We start from the raw sequence: 27,146 nt of genomic DNA, 5'->3' as shown, positions 1-27,146 counted from the left end.
CCATACTAGACGCTGTTCCAGAACCACCTTTCAGAGCGCGATACCATAGTCTTTCGAGACTGAAGGTTGCCAACATGGGTAGCAAATATTCTTTATCCACCCAGTAATTTTCAGTTGTTCCTATGCCAACTAGTTATCTCAATTCTTTGCTACCTGTTGAAATGAGCAGAACTCCAGTTCCACAGCAGGAAAGGCAGCTGGGATGGATGGACAATATTTGTGTATTTCAGATTCTTCTCCCACTCCTTGGTATGTGGGAGCTGTACAAGTGTGCCCATTTCAAATTAGTGCACAAAGCTCAGAAGATCTTTGGCACATATATATTTTGAACCATCTGCATTGGTGGGGGAGATTAAAGGAGTAAAGAGAGAAAGCTTCTGACTCACCTAATCTCACGCACCACAAGTGAGAAGGTCATTAGCAGCTCTGTGCCCCTTTAAAATCCTGCAAATGTCAGATCAGAAGCTTCCATGCTTCATGAGCCCTCACAAAATAATTTTGATACTATAATATTATCACTTAATTTTAAAGTTTATTTTAAGGGATTAATATTAAGGTTTTAGTCTTGTGATAATAATTACAACTAACAGTCTTATTTTGAGGGTATTTTGGTCACATTATTTCAAAGCTGAAGTTTTTTTTAAACTGGAGTTTTCCATTATCTTTATTTTTTTTTTTAAATGTTTAAAACCTTGACATTTGGAAAAGCAAAGAAAGCCTAACAAATTGGGGCCCAATCCTATCCAACTTTCCAGTGCTGATGCAGCCATACCAATGGGACATGTGCTGCATCCTGCAGTGGAGGGACTGTCACAGAGGGCTCTTCAAGGTAAGGGAACATTTGTTCCCTTACCTCTGAGCTGTGCATCGGTGCTGGAAAGTTGGATAGGATTGGACCCTCAATTACTGTATGTCTTTACCTATAGCTATTTGATGTCTGAACTGATAGACCACAGTATCCTGTCTTCAGACAGTTTTTCCATTGACACAACATTTATGTGAAGAAAAAAGAATTGTCTTAAAAGAATATATCATACTTCTTTGGCATAATTTTATTTCAGCTCTTGAGAAGTAGTAGGTACAATATTGCGTATTAGTTTTATTTTATATGTTATTTTATAAAATACAGCAGAATTAATAGAAAAAAATATAAATCTACTGTAATCATTAAGGAGAGTATTGACAAATGTACTGATAAATGACAATGCATTACAAAGTATTCCTTTGTTTTATTTGTTATGACTTCTTTGATGGCACAACACTTTTTCCTTTCTGTTTTGCAGCTTTCTCTGCTTTCAGCTGTAATGAAAAAGGAAAAAAATACATGAACTACAAAATTGCATATTACTTTGCTATACAGAGCCAAATATAAAATTAGATTGTTTTCTAGACTGAATTATGTTCACTTCCTGCCAAACCTCACTTTCTCTGGTCCTAATCACTGCCTGATCCAAATTCTCAGCATTCTGCCAAACGCCAACTCTCATTTATGAACCACTCTGAACTCCTGTAGTACTATTTGATTCCTTCATTTCCCAATTACTGCTGAAGTGACTAAAGCAGTCAAACATAAGGCCCCGGGGGCTGAATGCAGCCCGCATAAGCTTTTTATCTGGCCCTCAGGCTTTCAGCTGCTGAGCAGTGCTGAGGTGTTACTGCTAAAAGGGTAGCCCCCATGAAAATTGGGCTCTCCCATATCTTGAAATATGATAAAAATTTGCGTGTTTTCTCTTCCGTCATTTGAAGTTAATGAATTCCTAAGCGAAAAAAGTGCTAATTTTTGGTTATGAGTTGTTTAATGACATCACTTCCAGCCCTCAGCAGGCATCATGAATGCCATTCAGCCCTCAGTATGAAATGAGTTTGACACCCCTGGACTAAAGCAAACACTGTAAACCACTACAATTCTGAGAGGTGCAAAGAAAATAACCTTCAGGTATACTGCATCAGTGCTGGAAAGCTGGGATAGGATTGGGCCCTAAGGAAGCAATGAGAAACAGAAAAAGGCAAAATGGCTAGGAATACATCATCTCTTTCTTTTTAGCCGCCACACACTAGATAGAAAAAGAAAGTAGGTTCCTCCTAACCCTATACCCTTCTTCTTGAGGGTCCACGCAGTTACTACACATTGAGAACATGATGGGACCACTTTTGGTAGTTTAAATCAACTAAAGCTTCAGTTAATGAAGAATTAGGGCAAATTTGGACTAGTGACTAAGGGCCCAATCCTATCAAACTTTCCAGCACCAGGGCAGTCACAATGCAGCCCTGAGGTAAGGGAACAAATGTTCCCATACCTTGAGGAGGCCTCCAAGACTGCCTCCCCAACACTGGAAGCAGTGTATACCCTATAGCAGGGGTGCCCAAACCCTGGCCCTAGGGCTACTGGCGACCCTCATGGACTCCCAATCCAGCCCACGGGGAGCCCTCAGTCTCCACTGAGCCTCTGGCCCTCCGGAAACTTGCCAGAGTCCGCACAGGCCCAACATAATGGCTCTCAAAGTGACGGCCAACTGTTCAACCTCCCACGAGCTGTGGAATGAGGGCTCCCTCCGCTGCTTGCTGTTTCACATCTGTGATGCAGCAGCAGCAGCAAAGGAAAGGCCGACCTTGCTTTGTGCTAGGCCTTTTATAGCCTTGAGCTATAGCAAGACCTTCATTCATTTATAGAAGTTCTATCTCTAATATATTCATTTATGTAAATTTATTCAAATTTGAAATGTAAATTAATTTTTTTTCCTGGCCCTTGACACAGTGTCAGAGAGAAGATGTGGCCCTCCTGCCAAAAAGATTGGACACCCCTGCCCTATGGGCACAGCAGCACCAGCACTGGAAAATTGGATAGGATTGGGCCCTAAAAGAGCACATATTATTATTAACAGTATTTATTTAAGCCCTGTTTCCGCCTTGTGAGTTTATGTAACAAGGAATGAAAAAGAAAACATTGACAATGACCTTCCAATAGTCAATGACATGTTTTATTATTTAGTTCAAAGTTTAAATTTAATCAATTAATTAAAAACCACATTATTATAAAAATGTTGGTTCCCTATGCCACTGTTATAAGAGCAGCTATTGACATGAAACTGTTTTTATTGACATGAAACTGTTTTTTTCTGTCATAAAATCTAGAATTAAATCAGCAATATACAATAGCACATTATTGAACAATTTTAGATAATATAAAGTCAGTCAGTGGAAACTGAAAGTCAAAGTCCCACTAACTTAGTATCTCCTTTGCATAGATGTATATTCTGAGGGCCCAATCCTATCCATTTTTCCAGTGCCAATGCAGCCCTGAGATAAGAGAACAAACATTTCCTTACCTTGAGGAGGCCTCCATGACTGCCTCCCCCCGAAACCTCATTGGCACTGCTGCATCAGTGTTGGAAAGTTAGATAGGATTGGGCCCTGAGATACCAGTATAATTTCCCAATATATTTTTAACATATAATTTTTAACATACAATTATCATGAGAGATAAACAAAAGCTTAAAATTCAACAAATTATTTTCCTCAATCAGGAAATGCTTTTATTTTAAATTATATAAGCAGCGCCATACCCGTTCCTGATACTGCCTTTCAAAATAAGCCATGTCATCTTCTTCAGGTCTTCTTAAACTGGAAACCTGCACTGCTGTACTAGTACCTCCTTAAAAGTAACAAATTAAAAAAAAATATATATGTTTTAATTTTATTGGTTCCAAATGGTTTAGATTGTTTTTAGATTTGAAGGATTAAAAATTTATTCTGAAAATATTTAAGCATGCTTGTTTGGAAGTAACTGAAATCAGTAAGTTCACCCTAGCTCTTGCTCTTCAGACCAAAACTTACAAGCAAATGCTCTATCCAACCCAAAAGCAATTTTACTGTACCACTGCTATGAAGAAGACAGAGCACGACATTCCACACAAATCACTATGGGTTTCCTCACAAATTTCAATCCCTTCCTCCTCTTCCTCTATCAACCAACTGCCTAGATTCCAAGTGTACATGGAATACTGGAAAAGAGATTTTCCTGCACAGACTTTGGGCCCAATCCTGTCCAACTTTCCATCACTGATGCAGCCGTGCCAATGGGAAGTCTGCAGTGGGGGGTCATGGAAGCCTCCTCAAGGTAAGGGAATGTTTGTTCCCTTAACTTGGGGCTTTATCGCAACTGCATCGGTGCTGGAAAGCTGGATAGGACTGAGCCCTCAGATTCAAGAGATCTCAGAATTCCAAGAGATCTGCAGAATGTCTGCAAAAAGACAGAGGACCCAATCTTATCCAACTTCCTAGTACCAATACAGCTGTGCCAATGGGGCATGTATGGAATCCTGCGGTGGGGAGGGACAGTATCGGAGGCCTCCTCAAGGTAGGGGAATGTTTGTTCCCTTACCTCAGGGATGCATTGTGGCTGTATCAGCATCGGAAAGTTGTATAGGATTGGGCCTGGACTCCCTTAAAGCACTGCCTGTTCAATGATCATGTATGATACGCGAACAAAATAGCGTTTTTAACTGGGTACTCCAACCACATAACCTTCTTCACAATCTCCTCCTTATTGCAAAAATAAACACCACCATCCATGAGCCTGATGCTTTGCAAAAACACTAGAAAATGCATCTGTCTTTGGAGTAACAGCAACTTTTATTTTACATTTAAACTCAACTTTAAAAGAATGTTATGCAATGTATTTAATCAAGCTACAAAATTACTATTTAAAAAACTATTTCCTTACCATCTGTTAATTGGGAGTGTGCTTGCATGGAACTAGAAGGCCCCTGGAGCGCTCTTAAAAAGGGATGATCCATGCTGGTTACAGATGACTCCAGAAACTGAACTGAAGGTGCTCCTTAAACAAGTAGGAATACAGGGAATCAAACTTTAAGAGCTACAGTTGGAGAAAAACAAGGCTAATGTTTTAAAAGGTTAAATTATTTTAGTAAGATGATAAAGTAATTAGTATAATAAAGTTACCAAACTATATCCAAAGAAGAAACTGAATAATCTGCTTTTAACATGAAAGAGCATTCCACACCTGAAGATTAGTTATTGAGTTCAAAAAATATTATTAGAATCAAATTCCAAGTTATAAACTAAAGTAATATGTCAATAATGATAACAAGCATAACAAAAAGCATATATGGTATCAGTTAAATTGATTATGTACATCACTCTAAAACAGAAGTAAATCCAAATCGCTTAAGGAAAGATTGTTCTTGTACAGTGATTTAGCATTAGCAACACCTTCACCTTGTCTAGTATCAACCTGTTTGGATTCTAAACAATGGTTTAAGGCAGCAGTCTCTTTTAATTGTACATTTTTTATGGAGCTTTGTAAGCCGCCTTGGGCATTTGCTTTGGCATGAGAAAGGCAGAATATAAATTTTTCCAATAAAATAATAATGCTGCTAGGTGAAATACAGCATTTATTTTGCAGGATATCAAACTTAGGTATCACAGGTAACATTTCTTAATTTATATTTATTATTTTTAAATTACACAGAATTTGAAATCAGATGGAATTGTTCAAAATACTTTAGATGTCACTACAACAAAAAAGTATAGTGTAAATTCATAATACCCTTTCAAGTATCCTGTTCTTACCTATACCACTGTCATCAAGTCTCATGTAGCCTTCTGCTAGTGAACTAAAGCCAGTTAGTCCTCCCATTGCAGCATAAGGGACATCTTGCCCCACTGGCTTTCCCTGGGCTAAGCGTTCTTCTTTTGTTTCCACAACTGTATCATGAGCATATGCTGGCTGCCCACATCCACAAGTAAAGCAACTGTGAAACCCTGAACATTTGGAACCTAATGTAAAACATTTTTGAGAAATAGTCAGATACTATAGACATCTTCAACTAACTTCCAATCAGCAGGACTCATGCTTGGGAACACCCAGCCTGTAGTCTTGACTACATAAACAGTAGCTACAGGACAGCTGGAAACACCTTTGTAATAAGATGCATGTGATTTATCTTAGTTGGATGGTATAAATATATAAGTACAGATCATAATTTTATTCCAGAATCTAGATCTGCATCTGAAAAATATTATGGAATCATAAATATCATTCATTATACTAGTAAAATGAAGTGCATTGAAATAACAATTTGCAGATGGGTTCTTCTTTTACAAAAAGCTATCAGATGGTAGAAATACTGTAGTGCCTTTCAAAAATCCTGAGCACTTCAAAAATCCAATTTCGTGTATGTTCAGACTTCCAGATTTGAAGCAGAGCAAATCAAGAAATCATGTAGTACTACTGAAATTAATACGGCATGAACCAACTCTTACAATGAAGAAATGGGGGGAGGGGTTGAACCATAGTTCAGTGTAGCTGTTTTGTATGCAGACAGTCCTAAGTTTAATCCCCGGCATCTCTAGATACGGCTGGAAAAGGCCCCTGACTGAAACCCTGGAGACCAATTTCCAGTAAGAGGAGACAATATTGAGCTAGAAGATGGACCATCGGACTACTATGGTACAAGGCAGCTTCATATGATTATAATATTCATATTCCGCCATTCCCCCACTAATGTGGGCACCCAAGGTGACTAACATAAAATATACACAAACAATAAAATACTTCATGTGTTTATGCTTTGTACATAACAAATTTGAAAAGTTCGTGGGCTGATTTGAATAATACTGTCCAATCAAGTGAGGAGGGGCATTTCTACACACATCTCCCCCAGAGTGTCATTCTCTATCCACATAGTCCCATGAAGGGAGTGGAACCTCCAAACAACCCCTAATCATAACTGCATAATTGGGGTGATTTAGGCATTTCAACCTCAGCATGGCAATATGGAGGTGGTGATGGCACACTAGGTAGAGGAAGACATGCATGTCTACAAGTTCTGCATGATGGATGACTGGTCAGATAGTCTCATTTGAACTGAGACTTAATGTTGAATGTGTATGTTCTAGCTGCAGAATCTGAAATATTTTATTCAGAAATCTATAACTCCCATAGCTACAGGTATAAATACACAGTTCTAACCTGCATACAAGTTTTGTCTCAGCATCCACGGGGATTCCCAGAACCCCCCTGGATGCTGAAAATCACATTAAATGAAATCAATTTTATAAAACAAAGTCCCTTTACTCAAGGTTTAAAAATAGCCTCGCTTACTTATTGTAATGCGGGAGAGCGACAGTCGGTAGGCAATCAATCAGCAGTTTAGTTTCAGTTCACTCCAAGGCAAGCAACCCCTTCCTTCCCCCAAAGCATACTAAAGCAGTGGTTCTCAAACCGGTGGGTCATGACCCACCAGCTCATGTAAAGCTTCCCCCATCCCTTTAAGGGATAAACATTAATTTATCACATTGGATAAGGGATCACATTGCTAAGGATCACATTGCTAAGGGAGGGCAAAGGGGGTACTTTTACTTATTTAGGGCTGTTGCACATTGCAGGAGCTGTGGGAAGCCCTGTGCAGTCCTCCACAGGGCTCCCCGATGTTTACAATGCCCAGAAACAGCTATCACAAACCACTTCCAGTTTTGCGTTCAACCAGGAAGTGGTTTGCTATCACTTTTTCTGAACACTCTAAGCCTCTGGGAACCCTGCAGAGGATGCATGGCATTCCCCACAACTCCTGCAACATGCAGCAGCCCTAAGTAACTAAAAGCACCCCCTTCCTCCCCCTTAGCAACACGATCCTGGGGATCGTGTCCCTGCCCTTGCCCCCTGCCTCACAAAGACTTATCTCAAGAGTAAAACTCCAGAGAAGTTTGAGAACCACTGCACTAAAGAATGCAAAGAGAATGAGAAAGTGGACTAATCACTTCCACTTTGCATTATTTCATGAGCACTCCAGGGGGAAGGGAAAGGTCATTTGCCTCAGAGTGAACTGAAACTAAACTGTTTTAAGTTCCTGGAGAGAGTTTGATTGATTCATTGATTGACTGATTGGCAATCATTTTCCTGCATTACAATGGTAAGTGAGGCTGAGTAAAGGGACTTTTCCTTTAATTTAAGGGCCCTTCTCATCACACTGAGATTTTTCACCACGAGAATCCATGGATAATTAGGTTATGCCTGTATTTATTTATCCAAATATCACTTACATGTTTTACATGGAAACCCAGGAGCTGCGCTATGCTCATCTGCAAAGTGCTTGCATCTACAACGGATTGGCTGAGTACCATTAAGAGGGACAAAGTGATAAGATTTGCATGGGCATCGGCTCACCCTACAAGGTAAACTAATAGGACGTTCCTTTGGAATCACTTCAAAATCTGTCTTGTGTTGTTTATACCTGGAAAAGACAAAAAAATGCATACGCATACACACCAGTTATTTCTCTTTTAAAAGATCTTTTAACAAATGAGCTAAAGCAATAGTATTAATGCATCTTAATTCTGCAAACTCTATTTTGTGCAAATCAGTGCCATCTTTGGACAAACAGAAAACCTGTGGTTTCTTCAAACCAGAAACAGAAGCTTCTAATCTCTTCCCCACTTTGGTACCGGACAGTACATCTGAATGCAGCAACAGGAACAGAGAAATAAAGCACCAGAAATGCACTTTGCTCTACTAAATACTTTGTGCCAGCAGGTTGTTACTAAGTCCGATTGTGGGAACTACCACAAAAGGCCATATATAAAACTACCAGGGTTATGAAAGCACAGAAAAGCATGAGATGAAGCACCGCAGTAGTTCTTTTTCCTACCATACACACTCTGCCAAACAACAGTACAAAGCCTGAAATGGAAATTAAGTTGCATCACAAGACTGAAAATTTGGGAGAGTCACCTCCAAGCACATGCAGTGTTAATTTATCATGGATTTATAATACATATGGAATATGAAGAAATAATTTGATCCCAGAAATGCTTTCTAAACTTCTCTAACAGGCAAGATCTCAAGTTAATTGCACCATCTACTGGTATGGAAATATTTTTGTCAAAGGAGGAATATAGCTAAATACAAAAAGACTCACCTATGAATACAAAAACATGGGGTCTCTGGGCCCACAAGTTTACAGTCCATGCCAGTTGGTGATCTCCAGCTCACGTACAATCGGTTTTGTAACCGTATTGGTAACACTTTTTTCTTGTATTCCTCATATTCTTCAGGAGTAAAGAGTTTCCCTCCGTCATCTTCACCTACAATCCTGTAAAACAAGCAGTTAGTCCCATAATATTTTCCGTTACATTTTTAATTAAAATTTAGAACAATCATACATATTTATTATTCACAAAAAAGCACATAAGTAAACAAGGCTAAAATGACGACTGCCCAAACGATAAAGTCAGGGAACCATCTTGGAGAAAAGCCTGCAATCAGAAACTTTGAAAGTCTTCTACTCGTTCTGCTAGTAAGTATGGTGCAATATCAAACAGCACTACAGTCTTCACGTTGTATAAGATATTCTTAGTTATTTCAGTCTAATAACTAGTCTAGTAACTATTAGTAACTAGTCTAGTAACAGTCTAATTTCAGTCTAGTAACTGGCCCACCTCACCCCAGCACTGTCTGTTCTAGTGGCTGTCTGCTGGTATTCATTTGCATTTTTTTAGATTGTGAGCCCTTTTGGGACAGGGAGCCATTTAGTTATTTGATTTTTCTCTGTAAACCGCTTTGTGAACTTTTAGTTGAAAAGCGGTATATAAATACTGTTAATAATAATAATAATAATTGAGCAAAAAGAATGAGGACTTCAATTTGCTCTAGTCTATGTCATGAACATAGATTTACATGCCTTTGTGCCAGTCTTCCATCCTGGGCCCTAGCCACCAAAACATTTTAAAACCATACCTGTAATCAACCAATTCTTGGTCCTCATGTTGGCAACCTTCAGTCTCGAAAGACTATGGTATCGCGCTCTGAATGGTGGTTCTGGAACAGCGTCTAGTGTGGTTGAAAAGGCCGATTCGGGAATGACAATCCCTTCCACACTGGGAGCAAGTGCAGTCTGTCCCTGGTCTGTCTCCCTGGCTATGGGCCTTCCTTCTTTGCCTCTTTGCCTCAGACTGTTGGCCAAGTGTCTCTTCAAACTGGGAAAGGCCATGCTGCACAGCCTGCCTCCAATTCTTGGTACAAATACAGCAACTAGCTACGAGTTCAAGCTATTTGATGAAATATTCTAAGAACCAAACTACATATTACATGTAAGCCCTTCTTAATTGAACTGTTGTTGAATTTTTAAAGAGCATTTTTGCCTTGGTCAAGGCAACTAAGGGCGCAATCCTAACCCCTTATGTCAGTGCTTTCCAGCACTGACATAAGGGCAATGCAGCTCTGAGGTAAGGTTAACAAACATTCCCTTACTTTGAGGAGGCCTCCGTGAGTGCCACCCAACTGCAGGTAGCACATGTCCCACTGGCACCGCTATGCCAGTGCTGGAAAGCACTGACATAAGGGGTTAGAATTGTGCCCTAAGGCAGTTTACAATATTAAATGGTACAGAAGATTTAAATAATAGTGTTGCATCATTAGTGATCTTCACAGGATCTCCCTGGCCTGGACTTGCCTATTCTTGCATTCCCTCAAGACACACAGACCTTAAAGAGCCCTCAAGAAAGGTGGCAAAGGGGTTGTCCCAACCAACCATTTTCAGGAGCTGGTGACAACAGGGCCAAATGCCTTTGGTAAACAGCCACAACATGGGCAAATAGTTGGGGGGGGTGGTGATTTTCAACTTAAAAACTATACTGTGGAGAAGTGTGGTTAACCTCTCCATGCAAACTCAAGCTGGATTGGATGCCCTGCAGATTAGCATAGGAAATTGAGTGGAAGTGTTCCTTCTTAGTAAAAGATACTTTTAAGTCCACTTCCCTGTGTTAAACATGCAGATTAATTGCAGATTTACCAAATCTGTACTTTGGCTCTAATGCATCTGTCCTGGCCCTCACAAAACAAAACAAAAACTTTAATGCAGTTGGGAGTCTGTCCAGTATTGATCAGATCAGTAGTAGAGTATTATGAAAGGTGGTGTTTAACTTGTTACCTGTCAATTCTCAATTATCTCAATTCCCATTACTGAATATGGGTGAAAACAGTTTTGTTTTTCACAGATGTCAGTGTTTTCCAAAATTAGAAGTGCAGAAAGTGGTGTTATGTGTTTTTATTCAAAATTTACATTATAATCATAAATTAACTGCTTTTAAAGTGTACTAGGTAGGTGATATAGGTGGTATAGTGTCAGCAGATGCCGCCACAGTCATGCACCCCCATTAAATAATAAACAAAAACCAATTAAAATGGGTTTTTTTGTTTTTGTCTTTATTAAATAAAAATGAGAAGTGCAGAAAGTGGTGTTATGTGTTTTTATTTTGTATTCATTCACTTCTACCCTTGTAAGCACAGGAAAAGGGTAAGAGAAATCATAGTTACTTGCCTGAAATTCTATGCATGCTTACCTGGGAGTAGGTTCCACTGAACTCACTGGGACTTGCTTCTGAGTGGGTATGCCTAGGATGGGCTCTCAGGTCATTTTAAAGGGTAGCAACTGGGACAAGCCAGCTGCCAGAACAGGAATACCTTAAGTCATCTCTGCCCAATGTTGCATAGATGCAACAGGGATCAAATGTGTACACCTGTGGGGTGGGCAGAAATCATATGCAACTTTCCCCATCATGCCATCTTCATACCATGCTATACTGTACTTGCTGGGCTTTTTTTTTTTTTTTTGTCTCAGTCAGTCAAGCATTATAAAGACACAGGAGCCCTGCAAAGGAGGGGGGGGGAAGGTGGTGGCAATCTAAAACTGCAATCCTTCACCCACTTTCCTGGGAGTAAGCCCCACTGAACACAATGCTACTTATTTCTGAGTAGACATGCCTAGGATGGGCTCTCATGTCATTTTAAAGGGCAGCCAAGGGGACAGAAGTCAGTTGCCAGGGCAGGTGGACCTGCAGTGCAGCTTGTCCATGCCATGTTGTACCTGTTTGTGTGTGTGTGTGTTAGGTCTCAGACAGCCAAGCATTAAAAACTCACAGGAGCCCTGCAGGCAGAGACGGTGGTGGCAATCTGAGGCAGCAATCCTACACGCACTTTCCTGGGAGTAAGCCCCACTGAACACAATGGGACTTACTTCTGAGTAGGCAGACAGAGGACTGGGCTGTCAAGCACAACCTCTACCTGTCTACTCTGAAGTCAGAGCGCCTGTGTTGAATGGGGCTCACTCTCAGGTGAGCGTGTGCAGGACTGCGGCCCCAATCTCCAGGCCCTCCTATGAGGACCAGGTCTCACAGCAGGGGGGCCAGGCTGTCGCCAGGGGGGAGGGGAAGAGCAATGAGAAAGCCCTTGACACGTGTTCCCTCTCCTGTCCTGACGAGACGGGGCCAGCACGCCTGAGACTGGAGCTTGGCGAGTCCTGGCAAGAGAGGCCGAGGGGCGTCCTGGCTGGCCCTCTCCTAGCGCCCTCAGGGCGAGAGCAGCGGCCCTGCAGCCGCACCGCCGCCGGGCCTGCGGTCGGCTCGCTCCTCACCTCTTGTACTCCACGTACTCGTCGATGGCGGCGGCGGCCCCCGGCTGCAGCGTCAGCCGCTCCATGGCGAGGGAGCGCTGCGCTCTTCGGGCCTGCCTGCCGGGCGGTGTGGCGCGGGCGCCGCTTCGCGCCCGAGAGCCAGGCGGCCCTCCCTCTTCCCCCCGAGAGGTCGCTGCGGCGCCTGTTGGGGCTCGCCTGTTGCTGGGAGGCGGCGCGGTTCTCAGGCCGCCTGTTCCTGGCGCCTCAGGGAGAAAGCTGCCGCGCTAGCCACGCTAACCTGGGAGTAAGCCCCACTGACTACCATGGGGCTTACTCCTGAGTAGACAGGCCTGGGCTTGGGCTCCACGTTCACTACTCTTGCAACCATTGTCTTGCCTTTGGGCACCATCCTGTGCGTGTCTACTCAGAAGGAAGCCCCTCTGTGCGCAGTGGAGTTTACTTCCAGGAAGTGTAGGTGGGAGGGCCGCCTTGGAGAAGTGGGCTCGCACCCACTGGCCTGTCTCCAGCGGGGGATTCCCCCTCCCCTGAGACTTATTTCCTCTTTTGACAGTAGCTCTAAATGGTCTTTCAGTGAAGGGTATTTGACCCCCATCTCTTAGAGTGCCTTTCAGTACTTTTAAAGCCATTTCTGCCCAACATTGTATACACGCAACAGGGATCAGGTGTGTACACATGGGGGCTGTCCAGAAATGGGTTTTAATACTTTGTTTTAACAATGGTAGCAAAGGCTTAGAGTTACCAGATACAAAGGGGGACAGTGGGCCTATATCTTTAACCATTGTATAGGACAGGGGTGTCCAAAGTTTTTGGCAGGAGGGCCACATCATCTCTCTGACACTGCATCGGGGGCATGCAGCTCAATATGGAAGGGTTTAAAAAGCTGCACCTGCCAAAATTCCCCTCTTCTAGTCAAAGGTACAGGTATTCTGTCCCCCTTTGCGTCTGGTAACCCTGTTTTAAAATGTATTCAAAACTGCAAAGTGGTGGGATTAAAACCCATTTTTGGCCTGATCCAGTGGGGCTGTTCTTAACTATCCATTCCCAAAGATATGAAAGATGTTTAATGCATTAGGGCAGCAATTTTCAACCTTTCTCATTTCATAGCACACTGACAAGGTGATAAAATTGTCAAGGCACACTGCACTGCTGATGGGGGGCTCACAGCCCCCAATGGCCTTATTAATGACCCTCCCCCAAACACCCACAGCACACCTATGGAAAATCCCCAGCACCCCAATGTGCCACAGCACACTGGCTGAAAATTGCTGCATTAGGGTGTTAACCTCTTAAGTCTCCAGCTGTCATAATAGCAAAAGGACCAGGCACCCCTAAAAAATAGGACATCCAAAAAAATATAGGACATGACAAAATAAAAGCTTAAAATCCTTGTATATTCATTTCATGCAGTTAATTTAAACACTATATTAAATTGAAAACTCTATTATATATAATTTAATAATTTCAAGAAGGCTATGAACTGCTATGCACTTTTCAGAGAAAAGGAGGACATTCAAGTTCTTTTCCAGGATACAAGGCTAAAAAGAGGACATGTCCTGGAAAAAGGACACCTGGTCACCCTGCTCCAACAGTTCTGTTCTGGAGGTTTGTCACATGCTGTACTAAACAGCCAGCTTTTGCTGGGCCAGCACTATTCTACCTGTACCAGAGCACCACAAAGGGCATACTGCACCTGCATGAAAGTGCTAAGGCAGCCATTTGGAACCCTGACTCTTAAGTTGAGCCTGTGTACATGTTTATTCCAAAGTAATTTCCACTTCCTTTCACCACCTGCTGGCTGGCCCATGCAGGAGGCAGACAAGCAGCCATTTTGAGTGGTGGGCTGTAACAGGGGTGTCTCTTGCTCCTCTCTGGCCGTCCAGTTCTCTTCTTGCTTGCCAACAGGTCTCCCTCAAGCACAGCTACTGCAAGCATGCACATCAGTGATGCAGGATAAAAATGAAAACAGGGTGCTCTACTGATCCTGTTCCAATTCTTCCATTTCCACAATCATAACAAGACCAATAAACCACCTCTTTACCTTCCCAGATGAGCAAAAAGAACATCTTCCCTGCCTCCCCTTTAACTTCTGCTGCTTCATGCTTGTTCCCACTCCTCTCAGTTAAAGAAGCAGTCTAGATACAGCATAATAAAAGCAGAAGACATTCACTCTTAGCATACTCTTCCAAGCCTGATTGCTAGATCTCAGATGGACAGAAGCAAGTGGGAGGCTACAGATGTAAAGCAAAGGGAAGAAGCAGGGAAGTACTCTGGGACTGCTGCATTCTCCTCTCCTTGCTACTTCTTTAAGGAAGCAAGTAGAATGCAGCGGAGGTAAAGGAAAAGACAGACCAGAAAGGGGAGCCTTAAGGTCAACTTTGCAGGTTCTCTTTCACTTGCCCCCAATTTATGCATGAACCAAGGAAAGGGTCTTCTCTGTCATGACACTGGGACTCTGGAACTCCCTCCTTGAGGATATCAGCCAGATTTTAAAAGTAGCAAGAGGAACAAACACTTTTTTCACCAGACTTTTAGCTCCAATTTTTAACTGCTGCTGCTATTGGATTGTTTGTTTGTTTTTAAATTGATTGATGTACAATTCAATTGATTGATTGATTGATTGATTGATGCTTGGGATGCCTTGGTGCATTTTTAACCTGAAACGTGAGACACTTATTTTTATACTGCTTGTACACTGCTTTGAATGTTGAAACCCCAATAAAACTGACAATACCACATTAAATAAAACCCATTAAAACATTAAGTAAAAACAGAAATATCAGTCTTTTAATCAAAATGCTGCAATTCCATACTAAAGTTGCACTTGGTGAAGTTGCGCTTGGTGAATCCAATCCAGCTATTTATTCATCATGAATGTGATTCAAAGCTTTTAATGTGCTCAGTCTGGATGTTGAAGGCACAGTTGTCATGAGTTGCAGTGCATATTCACACTCAAAACACTCTTTGGAACATTTTCCTCTATTCTAAATTATCACTTTCTATAGAAGAGAATGAACATTTTATATTCCTAATATATCAGTATAATGCTTCTCTCAACATCAAAATATGAGTTATTCATATTGAAATTTTTATAAAGCACATATTAAATGAGTATTTGAAGAATGGGTATTGATGATGCAATAGTACAAATGTACGTACATTTGTGATTTTAAAACAAAAAAGTTTCTTTGTATTATATTTTATACTCTACCTACTATAGAAAGGCCACTGTACAATCAATCACCTACTGCACAAACACACAGTACTGTACTGCCAAACACTAACAGAGTAAAAACATGAGAATAAAAATAACCACATACAGTACAAATGTCCTTAGGAGATTTCTCTGCTCAGTTCCACTTGCATATGCAATTTTAAAATGCCTATTGAACAGTAGTTTATATCCTCATATGAGCAATGATTTACAGTTATAATTGCACAGAAAAGAAAGCCATCTGGACCACAGTTAGGAAGCCAATAAGTCTTTCTACAGATGTAAGCTGATAATTATATCCTCCAAAATGGATTCCTGACTATGTAGACTCTCTAATGTCCCTTTTTCCTTTTGTCAGAAGATATATTGTAGCATGGGTAAGTGTACTTCGAGTCACTCCTCAATTGCATTCAGAAAATGCCCCATTGCTATTTCCAAGTATGCATGTTCAGGCATGTAGATAGAGGGCCCAATCCAATCCAACTTTCCAGCACTGGTGCAGCTGCAATGCAACCCTGATGTAAGGGAACAAATGTTCCCTTACCTTGAGGAGGCCTCTTTGACTAACTCCCCACCAAAAGATGCAGCACACACCCCACCAGCACAGCTGCACTGGCACTGGAAAATTGGATAGGATCAGGCCCTTAGTTTTTAATTTATCAGGTGTAGCCTGCAATTTTAAAGATTAAAAATCTACAGATTTTTAGATCCATCAAATAACTGGTGAAAAGGCAGATAACTAGAAAAAGTTGGCCATTAAAACTTAAAAAAAAAATCAACTGCACTTTTTTGTCTACATTCACAGACAGAATAAAGAATCATCAGGACACTCCAAGACTTGACTTTATATTTGACTTTATTTTTTTTCCTTTGTTGAAATCAATCCAGATTTTACAATCATTCTGCAAGGATACTCACTTGGGACAGTAGATCATCTAGCACCGCAAATATTGTTCTCTTTTTAAATAAAAGTTCTTAAAAAACTACAAGGCATATTGTAAGCAAAAATACTAGAACAAACCTTTTAAGAAAATCATTCCATATAGATGCAAAAACTCAGACTGGCACTTCATTATAACTTATGATACAGAAAGCACACTGTGGAACATAGTGCACCCTCACTGTAACTCCCTGCTGTAAGGCTAACATGGACATAAGGCAGCATTCATATTTCACTTCACCCCCCCCCCCACTTGTTTTCTAAGTCCTTCAAGAACTGGGGTACAAATCCACCAGTCACTACTGCTTCACAACCACCAACTAAAATTGCACAGCAGCAGTGTCTGACAGATTGCACCCTTTTAGCACAACTCATCAGCAAACATTAAAATGCCCTCACACCTTAGTTCACCACATCCTTCTTGCTTTGTGTAAAAAGAGTAACTTAAATGCAGTAAACCATCTCTTATCATAGGCTGTAAGGTACTTAAATATTCACAAGAAAAGCAATCAATGAAAGAAAAAAAAGCTAGCAGTGTTCAGTATCTGATAAGTGTGGCTTCTATCACTTCAATTTTATCTTCAGTTGCTAAATACTTAACATTTAATATTTTTGAAACGGCTATGTACCATCACAGATTACAGTATACCTCTGATCATCTAATCACCCTAAATTCTGTAGCAATTGTGCATTCAGCATGGTGCAACTTTAAATTTTCACAAGTGTAATAGTGTTTAATACATTCTTTCTCAGCTATTTCACAGATAGTGCAAATAAAAAGACATTCTTTGGATCACCATATTAAGATGTTATCGACAATACTATCTCAATGTAAGTCAAAAATCAAAGAGGACATGAAAATACAAATAAACATACTTCCCAGCAGTTATGTTAAAGGCAACAGCCTTCATTTCTATGCATTAGTAAAGCAGATCACTAATTTTCCCCATTTAATCCAAAGATATGTTAGATTTATATTTAAATAGAATTTTAGATATTAAACCTAAACTCTCCTCCATAACCTTAATTGTCATAGAATCTCACACATGATTTTACACATTACCTATTTACCATACTACACTAGCTATGTTACCAGCATATCTTTAAATAAGATATTGTACAGCATTGCTTTATGAAAGAACCATCTTAGCACAAAAGGTTTTTAGAGCTTTATTTATAAGAGGACAGTATGTATTCGGCACTCCCTGTTGAAACAGGATGTGGATCTCCTTGAGTCAACTTGTTCTCTACTAAAGTTGAACTAATCTATGGCAGATAGCATACAAAATCACTTTGTGTAGCTGTTATCTTATGTTGCTTGCTGCATTTACCCGTTTACTTGTAGTTCCTGGCATCAAATTTCCATTTGTTGTATTTGTTGTTGAGCCATTTACAACTATGTAGTCCACCTTGTTTTCCAGTTTGACTAAGCGTTGCAAGATGTCATCTAGAAGAACTGCAATTGTCCTTTTGAGATCAGCTAGAGAAGACAATAAACAGAGAAGTAAATCTTGTCTGTTTAACGCTCCAACACTGAATGAAGGTCAAACAGCATGTATGTGCATACTCTTATACTATTCAGAGCTCCTTGATTTGACACGTTTATTAACTAAAAATAAATATGTTTACCAGTGGCAGGCCTGGAGGGCAAACGTCCGGAGTGCTGCACTTATGCAGCGTTCTAGACCACTCGGAAAGCCTTCCAAGGCTTCTGATGTAATCTTAAGCAGTACTTCTGGTTTCCTGGAAGTACTGTTTAAGACTGCAGGGAAACCTCAGAAGGTTTTTCAAGCCGTCTTTGGTGTCATGCAAGGCTCTTTTATGCTGGATAAGTGGGGGGGGCAGCATGGTGCAGGGGAGCAGCATCGCACACTTTCATGTCAAGGGCAGGTCCATTATTGATGGTTACATATTTCTTGCACTGAAGGCTCTTTAGGTGACCTTCAAAAACAAGACCCAATGCTTCCCCGTGTATTTCAGTCTGCCTGCCCACTGAACTATCTAAGATCTCCATCTTTGCTTTTTCTTTTATCCACACCATTACTAGCTCCCATTAGATGTTCCAAAAAATATTAATGCACATTATAAAAACAAAGTCACTGTATTTTAAATGCATTTCACTGGCTTCTCTCCGATTTTAGTTGCTCTGCTGCAGAATAGTATGTATATTTCAGCAGATTTTCAAATCCTATCAATTTTAGCTGCTCTGTTTGCTGCCTTTTCCAGTTCTGTCAAGTCTTTTTGCATGGAGCATATCTAAAACTACTCTCAAATATTCAAGGATGGGCACACAGTTTATATACCATAGGATTATTAGTATCCATAGCTCCTAATATTCTAACAATTCTCAAAGCTACAAAAATTATACTTTCCTTAACCTTGATGAAGGTCCACTAGATAGTTTTCTTAATATTTTCCTGTGAACAATTCTTTAAAGTACATCAATTCTACTGTATAAATAAGAACTTTTCTACCCATATTTTATAATGGGATTGTCTTTTATATTTGTAAACTTAAGAGGACTTAAATACTGAGTCATGGCTGGCAACCTTCAGTCTCGACTGAGTCATGAACTTTCAAAAAAATAAAGGAAAGAAGTTTTACCATATCCTGCCATTGCAACTCCATTACCACCATTCACCATATTCTTGTTTTCTTCTGCTAGTGCTCGGACATATCTTTTACTTAAGTCCAATATCTGTTCACGCAGCTCAGCACTGCTCTGCTGCCTTGGATGCTGAAATGTGTAGCGCAGCAACATTATGCCCCAGATAAAGCCAAATACCAGCAAGAATAAACTCAATTTCTGGGACACGTTTTTTCTTGAAAACGCGAAAAACATTTCTGAGCAGAGAAAAGATGTCAAGATAAGGTTCTCAGGCTGAAGTCACAGGATTTTCATGGTAGGTTTTTTTTCACCCCTTTTTTTAAATCTTCAGAGTAGTCACTGTTCGAGAGTAAGAGTTCTGTAAACTTTTCCAGTGATCATGCTTGATTCCTGAAATTTAAAAAAAGAGTTATAACTCAAAATGCCCAGATACAAAACCAAAACATTTTTATAAATATTAAAATATAGGATATGCAAAAGAGCAGACTGAACATCATTATGACAATCTCCTAACATCACCAATTAAATTCTCTTTCTGGCATTTCTCAGATCAAGTTACAAAACTTAAAGCTATGATTTTATTTAAAAGCGTTTTTACTCTGCCTTTCCAACTGGAAGGGAACACTCAAAATGGCTTACACCAATTAAAGAAACCAAACATACACAAACATTTCAAGTAAATAAAAACAAGAACAAAGCAGCAACTCAACAATTAAGAATCAACAGAGTGAAGAAATCAAAGACTTGGTGGAACAAAACGTGCTTAATTCTCTTCTTCAAAACACCAACAAGAACAGGGTAGCCCTGATCTCAGTTGGGAGAGAATTCCGCAGGATGGACTGTAGAATGGAAAAGGCCCCATTGCCAATTTTCCCTGTAAAAATTACAGGGACTGCTCGGAGCCCTAACTTTGTTGGACAGGGGTGGTTCCAGAGCATAGTCATTGCTGAGCTCCAGCACTCCATGAAGGAAGGTCTGCAGGGCTCCAACTCCAGCTACACAGCCATGCAGCTTAGAGCAATATCTGTTACATGTCACTGCCAACTGCATATCTAATGGTGACTATACCTGCAATAGGGCATCTGTAATGTCCTCACACAGCAGACAAACACTGTCCTTCAAGTATGTTGCGAACTATGAAGGTTTTATAGCAGCCCAATCCAATCTAAATCCCCATAAGGTAATGCAGTGGCACTGGTGTGCCCACCAATGTATCCCGTCTGGAATTTTTGGCTGCTGGAAGTCTCCTCGAGGTAAGGGGATGGACCCATTCCCTCCCATCCACCACCCACCTCACTCCAAGCCAAGGTGACCAGATGTCATAACTGCAAAAGAGGACAGGGCATCTCAGAATGTAGGACATCCAAGAAAAATGTAAGACATGATAAAACCTAAAAGCACTCGTATATTGATCTCATGAGGTTAAACACTATATTACTTATTAAATTTAAAAGTACAGGTGTGCGCCCCATGCAATGGCTACCGCTGGTCAGGAGGTTGCACCCCCCCAAGTGTGAAGTGTGAAACTTCTGGTTTCATTTAAAGAGACAGTGCGAATGAAGTCTGGCATTTCCAACTGCATGAAGAGCAAGGTAAGGCAAGGCATTAAAAACCTCACTTCTAGTTTCTCAGTGAAACCAGAAGTCATGTGTTTTGAACTCTTGAGGTCAGTCTGATCCTGGCAGAGGCCATGGACAGACTCTGCAGCCTCTGCTGAGCTTAGAGGCTCCTCCAAAGGAGAGCCGAGCTCCTCTTGCCTCTGGAGGGTCTAGACTGCGGGGACAGGCACTCACCCATATCTGTGGTTTCGGCTATCTTCGGCAGTTCTGGAATGGAACCCCTGCAGATAAAGGGGCACATCTGTATAGGCTTGATGGGATGTAGTTATGGGATACATGTACTGTCCGCACTAGCATAGCTAATGGGAGGCTGAGGATACCCCCCCCCCGGGGTACTATGCCTGAGAGGATGTCAGGGATATATCACCCCCTTGTGGGACCGCAGCCAGCATTAGACAAGAGTGATCCATGTTCCAGTCAATGTCAGTTTAAGGTTGCAATCCTATACACACTTTCCTGGGAATAAGCCCCATTAAACGTAGGAGGGCTTACTCCTGAGCAAACATAATAGGGTTGCAAAGTAAGTAAATTAACTTAGGTTTGCTTAATTTGATGTAGTCTTTAGTTATCAGAACAAATAGCACAACCTTTGGATGACATGACAGCCACTTAGAAGATAAGAAAACTCCTGAAGGAGGGGAAAAATGCCAAGGGTGAGAATGCAAATTTAGGCAATCCCCATTAAGAATTGATACAGTATGTAAAACACAAAGAGGAAAAATATTATTAGAGAAGGGAAACTCAAAACACAAATGTCACAGTTATAACAGGCCACCACAAAACACTCCAAGTTAGTTTTAGGTCATTAAAAAGGAAGTTATAGTAAAATAAAAGGTCACAAAAATCCCAACTGATATTTGAGCTTTCACATGCAGGTCACAATGGAGTCGCTTATGTATGTCATACAAGAGCCAATCTTCCAAATCTTGTTTTAACTTCAACATACCAAAAAAAAAAAAAAAAAAAACCAAAAAAACTTGAGTATGCTTTAATTAGCAGGAAGATATAAATGTTTTACTAGACCAGTTTTTGTAGATACATAAGATTACGAGTTACCCAGGGCTCTTCATCAGCTCTATCTTTGGCCAAAGTAGGACAAAAAGTAGCATATATAAATATGTTAAATATATCAGGAAAATGTGTAATTTCAAATTTTGATTTCCAATTAAATACTTCATTGAAATGAAAGGAATTAAAGAACAATCACAGTTAACTGGGGAGAGAATGGTTTTTACTAAATACTCACTAGCCATCCACACGCACACCCATATTTCAAGCCAGTTGAAGTACTTTATAGAAAAGGAATTCATCTAGATCAAAGTAACGCAAACAAACTACATTAGCCAATTCCTATGCAATACTGTAGAATGCTCAAAAACACCACATTTGACTGACTCAACACTTGCATAGCACTACTGGGAGCTCTGGAGTTATTATTATTTAAAAGATTTATATACTATACCACCTTTCCTATGCTCAAGACGTACACAGAACTCTTTATTCATTGTTTTATGTAACACAAAAGCTTATGTATGATGACACTGATGGGAAGATACAAATGTTCCTGTTTTGTACCCGATAAGTGTTTACTTAGCTGTTTCCTGCATTCAGGCAGGCTTACTCACAGGTGAGTGCGCCAAGGACCGCAGCCTTCATTTCTGGCATTATCTGAAAAGTTACTACTGTATCAGAAACCAACTTGGGGCCCAATCCTATCCCAACTATCCAGCACCGGTGCAGCTGCAATACAGCCCCAAGGTAAGGGAACAAATGTTCCCATACCTTGAGGAGGCCTCTGCGATTGCCTCCCCACCACAGGACACAGTGCATGCCCCACTGGCACAGCTGCACTGGTACTGGAAACTTAGATAGGATTGGGCCCTCAAATGTTTACAATGAACAGGCCAAAAAAAAAAAGAAAAAGAAAAAGCACTTTGCTCAGAGACTATAGATTTGGCAACAGCAGCAAGAGGCCTTTATAAGGAAGAGAAAAGGATCGCTGTTCCGTTTGCAAAGTAAAGATACACAGTACTGTACTCAAATAACAGACTTGCTCCAAGCAGGGAAGTCAGGCAAGGGCCAAGCCAATAGCTCTGTACTGAGAAGTATTCAGAGGTTAGGGAAACAAAGTAACACCAGCATTTTAAACATGAAGCTGCTCCTGCTAGAAGCTCGGAAGGCAGACCCAGTTGCCACATAGGACGGCCACACCATGAAGGAGTCCATCTGGAAGTGCAGGGCTCTATGAGTTGCTTGTAGAACAATTACTGTAAAAACTCATTTATTTATTTAATTTATATCCTGCCTCTCTATCCCAACAAAGGGCACTTAAAGCAGCTTTGAAATAAAGATGAGTTTAATGTAGCCTGCCTATGTGAAGCACCTTGAGCCTGAAAGTCTCTCAGTGTGAGAGTCAGTGAGAAAAGCGATATACAAAAGCTATTATTATTATGATATTTAATAATAAAGGTAGGGGTTTGGACTAGATGACCTATTAGGCCCCTTCCGACTCCAATTTTTGCACAGTCAGGTAGGTGATATTGACTCGTTTGTTTTATCCAGGCATCGAGTCCTTCCGGAGGACCTGGCATGCCAGACTTTTATTCCGTTTTGCTGTTATAAATAACGTTGCAAGATGTATGCTGCTCCCAGCAGAGCTGCTTTTTGTAGCTGACTGATGGCAATTTCTGTGGCCCCTATTATTATTAGCATGTCCCCAAAGGGGAAGTTCCCAAGAAGAGAGGAGCATTGGGGAGCTGGAGCAGAATTGCAAACACTGTCAATGGATCCAAGAAGACAAAACACCCAAAGTGATGCAGCCAACCATACCTTGGAAATGCAGGTGATGAGCATCATCAGACTCCACCAGGGCCATGCAGGGTCCACTGACATGTCCTGCTCCGCAGCCAGCCCCCCCAAAGCACAGCCACTCCTTAGGGGGCGAGCTCGCCTAGCCCTCCCAGCCCTCCACTTGCCCCGCTGCAATCTCCCTCACCAGTCCCCCAAAGGCGCTGCGTTGTCAGCTCACGAGCTTTGCAAGACTTGCCCGCCGCGCGCACAGCACCCTCCCTGGCTGGTTTCCGCTCATTGCGAGCCAGCACCGCCTTCAGCACCTCCTTATTGCGCCGCACTTCTAGAGGAGGGAACAAACCAGAGTCGCAGGCAGATTTCATTTCCGGCCCCCGGTGGAAGGGGGGGGGACCAGGATGAAATCGACCATTTGCAGGCAGGACGGGGCATTGCAATGCATAGGCTGCTGCAGCCCTCAGCAACGAACCCTTCCCAACAGCCATGCATTTATGGCTGCACTGCATGACCCTTGGGTGCAACCCCAGCATGTCTGAAACCTCAGCTTTCATCAGCAGAAACCAACTCCTTGGTTGCAGTTGTATACACACAAGTACCTGGGAGTAAGCCCCATTGACTACAATGGGACTTACTTCTGAGTAGACAGGCCTAGGCTTGGGCTCTCAGGTGGAATCCTATCCACACCCTCCTGGGAGGAAGCTCCATTGCCTAAAATTATTATTATTATTAATATTATTATTATTATTAACAGTATTTATATACCGCTTTTCAACTAAAAGTTCACAAAGCGGTTTACAGAGAAAAATCAAATAACTAAATGGCTCCCTGTCCCAAAAGGGCTCACAATCTAAAAAGATGCAAATGAATACCAGCAGACAGCCACTAGAACAGACAGTGCTGAGGTGAGGTGGGCCAGTTACTCTCCCCCTGCTAAAAAAAGGAGCATCCACTTGAAAAAGTGCCTCTTACCCAATTAGCAGGGGTTAAAATGGGGCTTACTTCTAAGTAGACATACCTAGGAATCGACTCTCAGGCTGCAATCCTATCCACACTTACCCGGGAGTAAGCCCCGTTGATTATAATGGGACTTACTTCTGAGTAGACACACTTAGGCTTGGGCTGTAGGTTCTCTTGAACACAATGGTGCTGCTTATGTCTGAGTAGCATGACCCCTCTGCAAAGCCTATATTTCTGAATAATTTTAATTAAAAAACAGAACAAATATTTTATACACAACAAATGTTCAGCATGATCCTTGAGTTTCTTTTGAGGCACATAGTTTTTTGCGATCACGTTCAAGTGATGTAAGATACAGTCCTAAGGGCCCAATTAGGTTGTTAATAATAATAATAATAATAATAATAATAATAATAATAATAATAATAATATTGAGTTGGCATCCTTCAGTCTCGGAAGACTATGGTGTCACGCTCTGAATGGTGGTTCTGGAACAGAGTGTCCTCTCCAGTGCGCGAAGCCTGGGTAAAGTAGGTATGGAGGATAGGCTGTTACCCATGCAGCAAATCCCCCCTCTCCACGTCCTGAAATGGTCCAATGGAAAGGCAGAGGCCAATACAGTTGGTTCCAGCGGCCTCGCAGGAGTTGCCAGAACGTGACTGTGTTCAGCCATGAACTGCCTCAGGGACTCCGGCTCCAGATTTTGCCTCGAGGTTGACTCCTGAAGCCTTTTCCATAACTGGATGTAGCCACAAGGCAGTGGAGGTTTGGGATCAGAGTTTTCCTTCTCTCAGATGAGCTGCCTTCCCAGGCTGTTCTATCCAACCTCTCAGCACAGGTGCAGCCACATTACAGCCCCAAGGTAAGGGGACAAATGTTCCCATACCTTGTGGAGGTCTCTGTGACTGCCTCCCCCACCACAGGCTGCAGTGCATGTTCCACTGGCACGGCCGCACCGGGACTGGAAAATTGGATAGGATTGGGCCCTAAATCTGGAACTGCACTTAGCTTACTATGGCAGTGGTTCTCACACATTTAGCACCAGGACCCACTTTTTAGAATGAGATTCTGTCAGGACCCACCAGAAGTGATGCCATGACCGGAAGTGACATCATCAAGCAGGAACATTTTTAACAATCCTATCCACAGAGTATCCCAAGAGTAAGATCCCTATCCCAAGAGTAAGTTTCATTTACTATCATTGTTAAAAGAATATACACAGTAGCTTGTTCAAAATACAGGTCTGTAACACTTCCCCAAATACAGTCACATACCATGGGAGCACCAAGTCTAATATATTAAAAATAAAATATTGAAATGAATGGGGACCCACCTGAAGTTGGCTCGCAACCCACCTAGTGGGTACCCACCCACAGTTTGAGAAACACTGTAGTATGGTATTTATTTTTATAAAGGCATAAAGAGAGAACATCCTTTCCATTTGTATAGCTTACATGTTTTGTTTGCAAATGCCACAAGAGAAAAGGTCTCATGCAATCATTGAATAATACACACACACTAAGGCTTAGGATAGTTCTCCTCTCCTATATACAAAAACTCATACTTCATGTGTTCATCACAGTAGTTTCATATTTTTTACCTATTCAAAGAACTGAAGACTGTGCCTTTCACTTTTTGCACCAAAGTGTCAGAGGTGCCCTAAGAAATTCTTGGTGATTGAACACTTTCCACATTATATTTCAGCTTTTCTAACTGTGCTAGTTTTCAACCATAGATCCATATCTGATAATATGATAACAAAAAAAAGCTAGCACTTAGTGGGGCTTTCTCAGGGCCCAATCCTATCCAATTTTCCAGTGCTGGTGCAGTTGTGCCAGGGGTGTGCGCACTGCATCCTATGATGGAGGGGCAGTCACTGGGGCCTTCTCAAGGTATGGGAACATGTTCCCTTACCATGGAGTTGCATTGTGGCTACACCGAAGTTGGATAGGGTTCGGCCCTCAGCCAGCTAACTGCCTTCGTCATGGACATTGTGCCAAATCCTCACCAATATTTCAATGCCTGTGCAGCTGTGCCAGTGGGGTGTGCATTGCATCCTGAGAGCCTGATCCTGAGCATGTCTGAGAAGTAAGTCCTGTTATGGTCAATGGGGCTTCCTGGCAACCAAGCGGCCCAGTCCTATGCGTGTCTACTCGGAAGTAAGTCCCATGATAGTCAATGGGGCTTACTCCCAGGTAAGTGTGGATAGGATGGCAGCCAAACAGCCCAGTCCTATGCGTGTCTACTCGGAAGTAAGTCCCATGATAGTCAATGGGGCTTACTCCCAGGTAAGTGTGGATAGGATGGCAGCCAAACAGCCCAGTCCTATGCGTGTCTACTCGGAAGTAAGCCCCATTATGGTCAATGGGGTTACTCCCAGGCGAGCGTGGCGAGGACTGCGGCCTCAGCCTCGCTGTGTCCACAGGGGCCCCGATCCCAGGCCTCCCTCCCAGGCTGCCGGGCAAGGAGCCTGACAGCCAAACTGCGCATGCGCGACTTGTCTCGCGACCTTTCTCTCCTCGGCGGCGCGGCCATTGTGACTTGCGGGGCGGGGCGAACGGCAGGCCCCGCC

At 41.8% G+C, this 27,146-nt stretch overlaps 2 protein-coding genes across 4 annotated transcripts; both read right to left on the bottom strand.

Annotated features, from left to right (window-relative positions):
* Window positions 1-1,064: 1,064 nt before the first annotated feature.
* FAM221A (family with sequence similarity 221 member A) lies at window positions 1,065-12,580 on the bottom strand. The gene is made up of 7 exons (XM_066628740.1): window positions 12,432-12,580; window positions 8,940-9,113; window positions 8,065-8,255; window positions 5,593-5,799; window positions 4,724-4,837; window positions 3,564-3,652; window positions 1,065-1,299 (listed from the first exon to the last, which is right to left on the bottom strand). The coding sequence occupies exons 1-7, from the start codon at window positions 12,494-12,496 to the stop codon at window positions 1,237-1,239; spliced, it is 903 nt and encodes a 300-aa protein (XP_066484837.1). The 5' UTR covers window positions 12,497-12,580; the 3' UTR covers window positions 1,065-1,236.
* Window positions 12,581-16,480: 3,900 nt separating this feature from the next.
* On the bottom strand, window positions 16,481-23,890 carry CCDC126 (coiled-coil domain containing 126). Of its 3 annotated transcripts, XM_066628750.1 has the most exons (4): window positions 23,639-23,890; window positions 22,056-22,119; window positions 19,187-19,580; window positions 16,481-18,062 (listed from the first exon to the last, which is right to left on the bottom strand). In XM_066628750.1, the coding sequence occupies exons 3-4, from the start codon at window positions 19,422-19,424 to the stop codon at window positions 17,887-17,889; spliced, it is 414 nt and encodes a 137-aa protein (XP_066484847.1). In that variant the 5' UTR covers window positions 19,425-19,580; window positions 22,056-22,119; window positions 23,639-23,890; the 3' UTR covers window positions 16,481-17,886. The 3 variants fall into 3 exon arrangements, with proteins under 3 accessions (XP_066484847.1, XP_066484846.1, XP_066484848.1); XM_066628749.1 differs by lacking the exon at window positions 22,056-22,119; XM_066628751.1 differs by lacking the exon at window positions 22,056-22,119 and having other exon boundaries at window positions 23,805-23,885.
* Between the last annotated feature and the right edge of the window lie 3,256 nt (window positions 23,891-27,146).

Source organism: Tiliqua scincoides, chromosome 5, assembly GCF_035046505.1.
Source record: "Tiliqua scincoides isolate rTilSci1 chromosome 5, rTilSci1.hap2, whole genome shotgun sequence".
NCBI lineage: Eukaryota > Metazoa > Chordata > Lepidosauria > Squamata > Scincidae > Tiliqua > Tiliqua scincoides.
The sequence above is the reverse complement of the archived record's forward strand: the minus strand, read 5'-3'. Positions and strand labels throughout refer to the sequence as shown.

Excerpts from the sequence above, each read along its gene's own strand:
- FAM221A (XM_066628740.1), bottom strand. The coding sequence starts at position 12,496 with ATGGAGCGGCTGACGCTGCAGCCGGGGGCCGCCGCCGCCATCGACGAG. Across the intron at positions 4,838-5,592 it reads ACTTGATGACAGTGGTATAG|GAGCACCTTCAGTTCAGTTT; the intron begins GTAAGAACAGGA and ends TACTTGTTTAAG. Across the intron at positions 1,300-3,563 it reads AAAGGCAGTATCAGGAACGG|CTGAAAGCAGAGAAAGCTGC; the intron begins GTATGGCGCTGC and ends TTTTCATTACAG.
- CCDC126 (XM_066628750.1), bottom strand. The coding sequence starts at position 19,424 with ATGTTTTTCGCGTTTTCAAGAAAAAACGTGTCCCAGAAATTGAGTTTA. Across the intron at positions 18,063-19,186 it reads AGTTGCAATGGCAGGATATG|CTGATCTCAAAAGGACAATT; the intron begins GTAAAACTTCTT and ends TGTCTTCTCTAG.